Below are 12,684 nucleotides of genomic sequence, written 5' to 3' on the forward strand. Positions count from 1 at the left end.
CTTACATATATTCACCATTTGTGTTTAAACACCCCCACAAGTCCCCACCCATGCCGAACTAAACCCTTAATCACGTATCACTGCTTAATTCTTTCCTACTGCATGTTTACAGCTCTTTATAACGACCAATAAGACCACACGTATTTATATGTTTATTTAATTTACATATCTGTTTACACAGTTAGCAGCCACACTAATGGCCGTTTATACTATTGTTTTCAGTGTCGATTCTCTGATGAAGGGCATGATGTAAATGCCCGAAATGCATTGGACACGCTATAAAGACATTGCCTGAAGTAAACACTTTTCATAATGATCTTGATGATATAAGAACTAATTTTGAAAAACTGGAGTTTAAACTGCAATGAAATATAAAGAAACGTAAACCAAAATACATTGATTGGAAGTCTTTTGTTACCAGGAAAGACGACAACATGTGTGCTGGCAAGGGATGAGACTAGAGACCCTCTAGCCTCACTTTTAAAGCATTTCGATTGACGCCGCTGGGCCCTCGACGTCACCTTGCGGAGCACCATAAAACCAAAATCAACATTACTCAACACTGTGCATTTACCTTTCAAAAAAAGAGCTGTGCATCCATTCGACCTCAGTCTCGTAGTTTATGGAAACCCATCCTTAATTAATACGCAGAGGAAAGGCTAGATGCTGCACCCCGAGGTGGGAACAATATTTTTTTATTTTGATTAAGTGATAATAGTGTGCCACAGTTGCTGTGGGGAAGGGCTGTGAGCACTCGTATGCATAATATGATAAGGATAACCTGCAGTCCTGATGTCCAAGTTTTATTTTTTTATCAAGCTTTATAGTTGTGGCCATGGATAGCTATATTGTATGGAATAATATTTGGGGCAATGTTTGAGTTTGCAACAGGTGGTTGGGCACACACCGCCATCACGTGTAATACACATTGTTATTGGGTGGAAAACAGGGGTTCAAAGGGAAGGGAACATGTTGTCATGTAAAATGTTCGAGGACGTGAGGTGGGTGGGGGCAGGGGGATTAAGGATCAGCCATTGATTTGCAGCAGTAGCTCTGATGACATTGAAGAGTCCTATCTATGCAGTAACATGATCACTGTAACAGTTTGCTATAGGCATGAGTGGGGGTGTGACTAACCGACTGCACAGGGAGATAACACAGTAAGCTTTTTAATTTGGAATGTCACAGAGTTAAAAAATCAATGGAAGATACATAAGGTGGTTTTATATTTACTTCAGCATCATATTGATGTGGCGGTGCTGCAGGAAACTCATCTAGCACCTAACTCCGGGTTGTCACAGAGAAGGATGAAAGGTACCTGTGTAGCAGCTGGATTTACCACACATGCACAGGGAGTACTGGTATGGGTCAGACAGGCTGCTAACATTAAAATACATTCAGTAGAAACAGATCCCGAGGGGAGGTATGTGTTTGTACAGTGTCGCAAAGGTAATTTAGAGGTGCACATGGTGGGAGTATATGGTCCAAACTACAATAACCCCCAATTCTATTGTTCGTTACACAACAAGCTTATCACATTCTTGAAAATGCCCACTTTATGGGGAGGGGACTTTAATTGAGTGCAATTCCCCGCACTTGATTGCTCAAAAGGCACTCCGCATAGTTCCTCTTCAGTAGCTAAAGCTATCGCGCAAGCCAATGGGTTAGTGGATATATGGCGGTACCACACCCCAATGGGCAGGGAGTACACACACCACTCTTCAGTACATGATACACACACGCACCTAGATTATTGGTTGGCCTCCTGAGACTTACTACCCTCTATTACAGACTGCGAGCACACACCATATACTTTTTTAGATCACTCTCCGGTCAAACTGAAGCTAAAAATCGATGACTTACAGCCTAGGGTTCAGACGTGGTGCTTTCCCCAGTATTCATTGTTGGACACTGTATTTAAGGATGAGTTATCAAAGGAAATAGACCTATATTTCTCTACTAATCTTGGCAGTGTCGCTAAAATGGCTAACATATGGGAAACCTTCAAGGTCTAGATCCAGGGAATAGTCATATCAAAACACGCGGGGGTACTTCGCTCCATTTGAGGAAGACTACAAAAATTAGAGGTCATACTAGCAGAGCTGGAGCGTCTATCTATTACGGATCCTTCCCCCGAAGTGCTCGCTTGGATACAGGTCAAGATTGATGAATACAATCAGGGAGCACAAACCGAAGTCATGCACCTGGGGAAATATGCTGTGGTGAGGGTGTATCGGGAGAGGGGGAGACCTTGCACCACATTGGCCACACTGACCCATCCAGCTAGAGGGATGAACAAGGTGCTGGAGCTCTGTGATGATAATGGAGCAATACTGAGCAGCGCAGTGCAGATAGCAGATAGATTTCGCAGTTATTGTAGGGAGCTCTATACCTCATGCTCATCAAACACAGAAGAATCCGATGAAGATTAGCTGGCATAAATAGCAATGAAGTGGCTGTCAAATTCCGATAGGGAGCACTTGATGTACCCTTGAGCCCGACTGAGATAACTATCCAATCATAAAGCCCCCTGGTCAGCTGGGCTAACAGTAGGATTTTACAAGGGTTTTCAGGATCAGCTCATTCCACAGCTGGTTAACCTATTTGAGGAAATGGCGATAGATGGAATTATGCCCCCAGTATGCGGGAGGTCACCTTGATTACTCCGTTGAAGAAGGATAATCCCCCGCAGCAATGCTCGTCCTACAGACCAGTATCTCTGCTTAAGACAGACACCAAGATATTTGCCAAAATTATGGCGAATCGGCTAGCTCTCTTGCTACCAATGGTGGTGGCCCTGGAGCAGTCTGGATTTGAACTAGGGGTGGGCGGAATTCGCGTAATCGCGTTACGCAAATCTCTGCCAAACGGTAAAAAACTCGGCGAACACGCAGAAATTCTGCGAACACTCGGAATTGCTTGTTCGCGACGCTATTTTTCTGTTCACAATCGCTGTTTGCGTGCGCAAGGAAATATCTCGCGAACATGCATTTTGCGAACGCGAACAAGCAAAAAAAATTCACGCAGTCTCGGAACGCAGAATTTTGTGCAATTTTGCATTCTCCGCAAAACGCGAAATTACCCAAATTCAGCGAGCAGAACGGAATTTACCGGCTCGGCCTAGTTTGAACCCACCCGCTCACGAGCAAGTAACTTGCATACGCTGTTCGGTGCGATTGCCTGTTTTGACAAGGAGGAGCTGGCCGCTGCAGTTTTCCTTGATGCAGATAAGGTTTTTGATTCGGTGAGTGGCATTTTTTGATGAGGGCAGTGTTGAGACGGGTGGGGGAAGTGTTCATCAAATATTGTATGTTTTGTATGAGAAGTCTACTGCGTGCGTCCACGTGAACGGATTGTTATCAGAACCAATACCTTTTATGGGAGGTACAAGGCAGGGTGGCCACTTTCCCCCTTGTTGTACGCACTGACTGCGGAGCCGCTGGCGTACGCACTGCACGAATATCATGGGCATAGTGGTATTCGGTTCCTGCGTTATATTCTGATAATCACTGCATATGTGGACAACATGCTATTGTATGTCCATAATCCAGCACATCACCTAACACCAATTCTACATGAGGTAGAGCATTTCGAGCACCACTCCGGATCTGGATGAGGGTGATTGCAGTGCTGCAGGACGTGGCAGGAGTGAAGTTTACTGCGACCCCCTTAATGGCCCTTCTGTGATATGTTAAAGATATTCCCAAGGGAATGCGTGAGCTAATAGCATTGGGTTTATTGATAGCAAAGCAAAGGATAGCATTGCATTGGATGAAGAGCCCGATACCCACACTCAAAGAATGGTACGCTGATCTGTCCTATTGCAATGCACTATCCGATAATTTCAATGCACCCATACCTATACGTTGCAGACCCAAAGACATCTGTCGTCCATCCCAGGCACATCTTACTCGCCAAGCTGTGGCAGAAGAAGCAGTGGAAGGGCACAATAGCACGGGGAATGGTTGATCAAGGTTAACCTTGCCCTTTTTTTTTTGTCATTTGACAGGTTCGGGAGGGATAGATGGGGATGTATTGACACTGGATTGGGTAATGAAGTAGGCTGATACTGTGACACAGGGCTGTATTGCCGATAGAACACTCTCCCTGTTTCTTAAAACGTGATATATAAGTACTAATGCACAAGGTCATTACCCTCTTTTGCTTGCACTTGAAGTGGTTAGTGTACACTGCACTGTGGTTGTCAACCTATTGCTTGCTTCTTCTTTTGATTTTTGAAATTAATGCAATAGCTACTGGGAATAATGTACATATGCAAAACAAAACAAACTTTACATCATCAACGAATGTAAAAAAAGAATCGGTCTGCAAAGGTTGGGGAGATTTTTCAAACAGTGCAAAGTTAATACTAAACAAAAATTCGAGGAATTTGTATCTCTAGGAATCCTAACTATAACTGCAGAGTGGCTTACAAACATGTTTATACATAAGTTGTTCAGATTTTGAGTATCCAATAGCCCTTGCCTTTCATTCTCTTTCACTCCGCTCCTCATTCCTTTCACCTGGAGCCACATTGCAGTCAGTTATATTAGACAGAAAATGCCTTGAATATTTCTGGCATTTACAAGGTTTAATTTTGTAGATTAAGTCAGGGTACTGGTGTAGTGTGGTTGTATAAATAAAATAAAAAAGAAAAGAAAATGTTATGAACAAGACACTGGAAATATTTCATCAACTGCAAGCATTGGCTCCCATTCCTTATAAAGAAAGTTCTGACATACCCTTCCCAAAGTTGATAACCGAAATCCTTTTGCTTTTTCTTTTCCGGCATTCTCATTCAAATAGTTCCCAATTGCCAGAATGTACCCGAGCACTCCTACAAAGGATTGACTTGCTAGAAGTTGCTGGCAAACTTTCACGATCTGAGATATTAACTGAAAAAAACATGCTTTGGGTAAAATATCTACATCAAAAAAACAGTCCTTTGCTGACCAACAAAACAAATGGGCTTGGAAGCACATTACAACTGCTATCTTACACTGACCCTACATTGCTTACAGAATTTCATGTTATACACATTACCATGGCATGCCTTAATGTGCAACATTTAATTTTTTTTATTTTCTGTTACTGAGGACCAATGGGTGCTATTTTTTTTTATGTTTCCTGTTTATTTTTGCTCAACATTGGGAACTCAAATTCATTGTATTCAAAATCTTATCCAATTATTTATATTAATAATAAAATTAAATAAAAACATACTTTCAAACTATCTACAGGGTCCACCGTGTGTACCGCTTCACAGCAAAATACCTCTAAATTTACTGTCACCCACTAGACGGAAACATCTTAACTCTCAAAACAAGCAACATGATTTCATAGGGAGCAATGGGTTTAACACTGCAGCATTTCTTAATCCCCGCTAATCCTCTAGGGAAGCGAAGTCTCTAGAAAACCATATCATGTTGGCATCGAAGACAGCATCAACATATTTGCCTTTACTCACAGGATAGAGGTCCTTCATGCAGACCGGAAGCTCTCTTACGTTTAGTAAAATATCCAGCCAAATGCTTAAGTGGGGTATTTTACACATCTGCAAATAGAAAGGAAGTCTGCTGAAAATCAGAATACACCAACAAACAGAAACAGTATTACTCTGTGATACTCTCACCTGGAGCAACACAAGCCTTAACTGGGATTTATGAAGCCACACATTGCCACCTTGCATGGCTCTGCATGGTTTAGTCAGTCCAATGTAACACAAGGCCACACAATACGCTGCCTTGCATTACCTTGAGGCAGGAAGCCGTTCCATTGGTGGAGTGTGGTCATTTGCACACATCCATTTGTGGATTTTGGCACATTCACAGATTTACAAGGAGTTGTATACCTAGGAATTCGTCAGAATGGTAGGCCTCCCACACTCAGGTGAATGAGGAAAAGTATCATTACTTCTCTTTGCAACACACATAGAAAAGAGGAAAATGCCTTTAATGATTGTTTTTGTGCAGAAAGCTGTCCCTTCTTGCCCCAAAACAATCCTGCTCATAATGCAGGCACTCCTGCACCACTTTGCAAAGGAGCCTGCATTTGTGCTAGGAAGCACACAGTGCACCAGCACAAGGAGGCAACAGGAATGCATCATATCTATGCAAACATGGCACATTTCTGATTTCTTCCTTTCACGCAACTGAGAGCTGAAAGTTGCCTTGCTGCGCTGCATTGCATGCGTTAGTAAATCTGCTCTATAGAGTCCATGTCTTTGTTTTACACTCACTTCATTTAGAGTAATTATCAATACAAAACATGAGAACTCAGTGAGTAATTCGAAGATGGAAATCTGTATGTTCAATTTACAATTGGGAGCAGTGTGATTGGTTTTGAAATGCTATGACATGCTACTTTGGAGTATCACCCCCCCCCCCCCACCCCTCAACGTGCGGAATACTTCAAAATAGACATAGTTATTGAGTGATAGCTATATTGGTACCTCTACATGTAGTAAAATAAATGTTTGAAATTATAACTAGAAATTTTCATTAAATAATTAATCAACAAAAAATTATTGCAATATGAGGTATCAGTGCTGTCCTTCTGCAGTATCTTTGAACTTACAAGGGATGCATATTTTGGTATGTTCTACAATGGCTTTGTTTGAATTTTTGGATCCTGGGCATCAGGTTGATTACTAAAAACTGATGAAAATAAGCACCTGCAGTTTTTGTCTGTTCCATTGGCGCAGGTTTTTAAATATTTGGAATTCACAAAAGATTTCCAGGTTGCACCTGAATACCTGCACCATTTAAAGTTTTCCCAGCATAAATCTAGTCATGTTCTGTCAATTTCATTTGTGCATATGATAGAAAAACGATCAAGGCCAAGCAAAATCTTTTTTCTCTATGTCTACACAGATATTATGAAGTGCTCCCTTACTCTTTCCACCCTGGAAAGGGATGTATTCTGTCTCTTGAAATGAGAAAATCTTAAACAGTTCCCATGGTGGGAAGGGGTCGGAAAAGTGTTTGTGATTATCAAAAAATGTGTAGGTTTTTGGACTATCTTCCAAAGTGCTCTCAGTCTGTATACCCACTCTGTTACCAAAAGTATGGTTAGCCCAGACTGTCACCTGACAACTCACATGGTGCCAGAGTGAGACACATGATATTGACTCCCTTCACACGGGCAGCCAGTGAGGGGCTGATATCACACAGTGACAGTGACAGTGAAAACGAGCTGACAAGCACTGTAAACAGTGGACTTCCAGCTTGTTTATCGAGGCTTTGAATTGCTGATGTCCATTAAGGGGAGTGAAAACCCCACAGGACATTGGTGCCAGTCTCAGCAAGCTTTATTTTTTAGGAGGAAGGAATTTGGTGAGCAGGTGTGTGGGTGCAAAAGTGCCAATTAGGTACTGCTGCACACACGTCCCCGTCCCATCCAAGGCCCTGCCCCATCCTCACACAGTGAATATTTTTTTTTAGTTGGCAGGTCTGTTACTCAGATGGAAATATCTGGGCGAGTACATTCTTTTACTGGTGCAAAACTTAGGACGGATGCATGATGTTGGGCTGGAGGCGGCGGAAAATGCACCTCATCGTCCGCCAGCAGCAGGCCTTCCGTCCGCCATATTAGGAAGGGGAACTGGGCACATTTACCGCCGACCGCGTAAAAACGTGAGCCGCCGCAGGAACACACCGCGGGAACACTCCACGGCGGACGGAGCCAATCCAGGCTCCCCGCCGTTCGGAATGACGTCCCGACCGTCCGCAATATTACGATGTCGCAAACAAACCAGAACACCGCAGCGGAAACACCTCCATCTCATAGACGGCAGAACCAACACAACAGAGAGGGAAAGCATTGCCACGAGACCCACCGCACGGACCCGACCGCCATGGACCCAGCCCTTTTGGGTGTGGACCCTTCCCTGTCAAGTTTTCCACCATGGGGGTGTGTTATTGATGTGGGTTATTGGGGGAGGGTTGCGTTCATGGTAAGTCTGGGTCCTGATATGCTGGATTGCATGGTACTTTGCAGCCGCCATTTTTTTTGTGGTCTGACCACCGCAGTGGATTAGCTTTGGCCCTTCCGCTGATAATTACATTTGTAGATGTTATTTTCCGCTACGGTTGTGGAGGGTGATTCTTTACGTTGCCCTGGCGGTGTTATCCTAATTGTGCGGTCGGTCACTCCCCTGCACTGTCGGCGGTTGGGCCTGTTACCGCATCCACTCCGTCCTCGGTGGTCAGTTTTTCTATGGTTCCGTCCGCAGTCGGCGGTCTTTGGAGACATCCGTCCCCCGTGGTCTGGTTTTGCTGGAGGGGAATCCTAATAGCACCGCCGGTTTCCCCACGGTGAGGTCGGACAGTCATTTCACGCAAGACTGGCGGTCCGGGCGCTTTCCGTCCGCCATCCTAATCGGCCCCTAACTTCTCTGAATTGAAAAATGTGTCTTGTCCTCACAAGAAGGCAGTTTGCACATGTATGTGAGACTTACATGTGCAAATAGGTATGTGAATACGGCCCTAGGTACTTTGAATACTGAGTGACTCCTAAATAGCCTCCTGCTGCATGTGCCCTGCAATAAACTCAGATTTTGTGCTTAATTTAACATATTTGGCAAGTGAATGCAAAGGAGTTGCCTAACTGTGAAAAGTCCAACTGTAAAATGCAAGCTAAGAGAAAGTATTTTCCATACTTTCATCAAAAAAGAATAGCATGAGAATGGTTGATGGAGGCTTGTGTGTAAAAGAAATGAAATCAGTTTTGTGGTTTAATCAGCACATTTTGTATTTGGTAAGCCAGTTGTAAATGTGTGCAGAAGATGTGTCCATGTGTGCAAACTTCATAACTGAAATATGAGCTTAAGGTAGGTATTTTCATCACTTTACTTTAAAACAATAACTTTAGCTTAATAAAGCAATTTGTGCACAGGATGCAGAGATCTTTAATTAAAAGTGAGGCAAATTTACCTAAAGTCTATTTTTGTAAGGAAATGGTAAAAACTCTACATTTGTAATCATAGGTAAACAAATATGATGAAAACAATGGAAACATTTGATTTAGTCATTTGATGAAGATTTTTTTATAAGTGTCATAACAGTTGGAGGAAGTTGTGTGTTGATAACAAAAGGGCGAATTCGGCCTCCTGGCAGTACCTTATGCCTCAATCATTATTTTCCCACTTCCTTCTCATAGCTCCTGAAGCACTGTGGTTAACTGCTAGCTTTAAAGGCTTAGGGGCATATTAAAAACACGTAGCGATAATTATCGCTAAACGCGCTCAGCACGTTTTTTCCTATCGCTGGCTATCGCTGCTTTTTATCGCCATGATCGCTCTGTATTAACCACGCTTTATGCATTGGCAATATAAAATCCAGCAATAGCAGCGAAATGCAGGATTATCGCAGGAAATCCAGCGATATGACATCAGCGACAGGGAAATCCTTGCTGATAGGCCATGTTGGAGTTAGCCCATCAATCCACCTCCCATGGAAGAGATGGCTAAGTCAGAATTTTTGCAGGAATTAAATCCCGCGATAAAGGGGGCTTGGTGCGCCTTTTCCTCTCGCATCGTGGGTCAGGGGCAGCCTTGTTAATATGGCGATGCAAAATTAGCGAGTGTTTTCCATTTAGTTTTGCTAAGGTACGCCCACTTTGCATGTCATTGGCGATAATAATCGCTGACATGCAAAGTGGAGTAAAAAGGGCTGCTAACTCAAGGAAACACACATTAGCGTGTCCTTGATAATTGAGCGGAAAATAAATCACAGCTTTTTGGCTGAAAACGGCCGTTAAAGCAGCGAAATTGGGCTTGATAATATGCCCCTTTGAGTACAGTGGAATTCTGAAAAGCCCTACCTAATACCAGTAAAGGATTCCTGGCAGACACCAGGCTCCAGCAGTGAATGTGTGGTAAGTTGACCAGCAGGAGTGGAGAAGACAAAAAAAAACACTTCCCTAAAGAGATTCAGATTTCCAAGAAAGTATACATTTTCACTGGCAGCTCCTTCATAGGAGCTTCTTTCCAGCCTTGTCAACCAGTCGGTTTGTTGTTGACTGCAAATGATTGGTTGTTGCTTTAACCCCTTGCATGCTGATGACGAACCCCAGCCGTCATGCACTACGGTGCTTGTGTGCTGATGACGGCTGGGGTTCGTCATGGCCCGCCCCTGTTCATTTGTTTACCGCACAGTGGCGGAAACGGGCCAGCAGCGAAGGGGTTAAAGGCACCAATCTACATATTTTCTGTGTGGTCCTATAAATGAATACATGCTCCTGGAAAATAATTGGAAATCTTCTTGGCAACTGAAGCAGCATTTTCCCGAAGTTTGCCTCATGGGGGACAGTTTAATCTTTACCCTTGTTGTTCCGGGGGAAATCTGATGCCATGCTCACAGGTATACTGAAGGACTGCATTGAGCACTGCTTCAGATGTCTGAACAGGGTTGTTGACCTGCTCGTACCAGAAAACATTTCTTGACAATATTATGTGCAGAAATGGGAATAAGAAAACTTTTTCCTGTTTCGAACCTTCTAAATAGAAACTGAGAGCGTATTTATCCTTTGTTCACACAACACAACACAGCAAGGCAACTTGCTGCGCTGCCTAAAGTGGAGAGAGCAGGAATGCAACGTCAAGGTATGGCTCTATCCTTGGGCTGGTGCATTCTTGACTCCCTAGCGTCAACTTACGTACCATTGCACCATGGCACAAGGGTGCCTGCACTGGAGGCGGGATTGTTTTTGTGCAAGAAGTGCCACCTTCCATCATAAAACAATCCTTTGAGAGTGTTTATTCTATCTATGTGTCCTGCAAAATGCACCACATGTAGAAGGAAGAAGAAAAAGGAGAAATAAAGATATTTCTTCTCATTACGCTTTCCCTGGGAAGGTGTTGCATTTTGTCTCACTCCTAGGCCTACCACTCATGGCAAATCAGGGAATGCTTCAAAGTTCATGGGTGGATGCGTGGGAAAATCCATGCTCCACCCCTGGAATGCCTCCCTGTTGCCAAGTAGCGTCAGGCAGCAACTTGCGCTAGTTTGCATTACTCCAGATTTATCAAGCACCACAGGGCCGTGCAAATATATTTCTCCTTGTTATACCTCCCCTGGTAGGACATAGCATTTCGATGCATTCCTAGTGTACCACTCATGGTAAATCTGGTAATGCACCAAAATTCATGGGTAGATGCTCGGCAAAATCCCTCCGTCACCCATGGAATGCCTCCCTGGGGCAGACTTGCACTACCTTGCATTACTCCAGATTTACTAAGCACCACAGGGCCATGCAAAGTGTCTTTGCCTAGCGTGGTAAATCTCATCTAAGTTTTGTGTCTCTCTTGCAATACCTTGAGTGGTGTAAGGGTGATGCAAAACCTTTGATATATATGCCCTTCAACTCCCAAAGCTGGTGTTTTCCCAAAAACCCTATCTTTCACCTTTTTTGTGCTAATCTTCTAGCCATTTTGATTCACAATAGATCTTGTTGTTAACAGAGTTTTCAATACTTTTGGAGTTCAAAATGAGAAAAGAGACTCATCGCAGAACAGCAATGCTGATACCTTGAGGCTCTATTTAAAGGAAAATCTTTAAAGCAAGCAAAACCTCCTGTGCAGATCGTTAGATTTCAATGTGGAAAGTAGAAGAGTTAGTAAACAATCATGCTTAGCTCCTCTAATAATTGGAAATGGTAGATCAGCATTCCATTTTGACTCACTGCAAATTTTCGAGCAGTTCCTATGCCCAGCATTAGACCCTTCATCCTTGATCATGAGTTGGCTGACGTTGGAGGGTGGGGATACCAGGGTTAGAATTTAAGATTCCAGTCGGTGTGTCTACCTCTGAAACTGGCCATAGAGGGTTAAAGTTCCCAGAATGTGGAATAACATGCAGGATCAGGAACTAGAGAATACTTTACAACATTCTTTTCGAATTCAGGTGACTTTGCTCCTCTAACAGGGTTAAAAATGTCCACGGACCAACAAGCGATTTAACTTGTGCAGAAAAGCACCAATTAGGACCAGCTATGGGGTTACCCTATGCTTTAAATTCCGGTGCTGGAGCACCAGGCCACCCAGTAATCACCATAAATGGTAGCCCTTCTGGATACCGCTCGAGCCAACTTGCAGTGAAGGCTTTAGAGTCTTTCATCTTCCTTCTAGTTTGGCAAATTGATGAGATGCTGTATGCTAATTCACTTAAAACTGTATGTAATAAAAATATCTGAAATATCCTCAAGGCCATTTGATAGCATATATTAGCAGGTCATGACAACATGCACTATTTCAAATAGTGATAGTATATTTTTAATATACACTTGGAAAATTAATCCTGGCATGTGCTACCTCTCCAGAATCCGAAAGGGAAGCCTTCCTGTGAGGAAAAAAACACTATAAATAGCAGGAATTGCCATTTTTAGATCACAAATGACACCTGAACCAGGTTTTAAGTAAATTATAGTTGACGGAGTCTGAGAAGTTTAATTATGTGTTTACGAGATACAATCTGTTAATTTCACAGTTTGATGAAGAAACTGTAATTATTCATGTTTTTCAAGACGCAAGTAGAGATAGAAATATGTAACCCTTTACACACAGGAAAACACATTTTGTATATATTTCAGTGGCTTGGTCACAGGCACTGACGTATGTATGTAACTTGCAATACTTAGCTTTGAACCCAATTAGAATGGCAGAATTACCTCTTCATTTGTTCAAAT

General features: G+C 43.0%; 1 protein-coding gene across 2 annotated transcripts in view; it reads right to left on the reverse strand.

Annotated features, from left to right (window-relative positions):
• LOC147706032 (uncharacterized) overlaps positions 1-12,684 on the reverse strand; it is a 777,463-nt gene that overhangs the window by 78,161 nt on the left and 686,618 nt on the right. For both annotated transcript variants that reach the window (XM_086932483.1, XM_086932484.1), the window contains 2 exons: positions 5,468-5,554; positions 4,743-4,895 (listed from right to left, as the gene is read on the reverse strand). In XM_086932483.1, the coding sequence (XP_086788609.1) occupies positions 4,743-4,895; positions 5,468-5,554 (240 nt within the window). The remainder of the gene's footprint in view (positions 1-4,742; positions 4,896-5,467; positions 5,555-12,684) is intronic.

This window comes from Lissotriton vulgaris, chromosome 7 (assembly GCF_964263255.1).
Source record: "Lissotriton vulgaris chromosome 7, aLisVul1.2, whole genome shotgun sequence".
Taxonomy (NCBI): Eukaryota; Metazoa; Chordata; class Amphibia; order Caudata; family Salamandridae; genus Lissotriton; species Lissotriton vulgaris.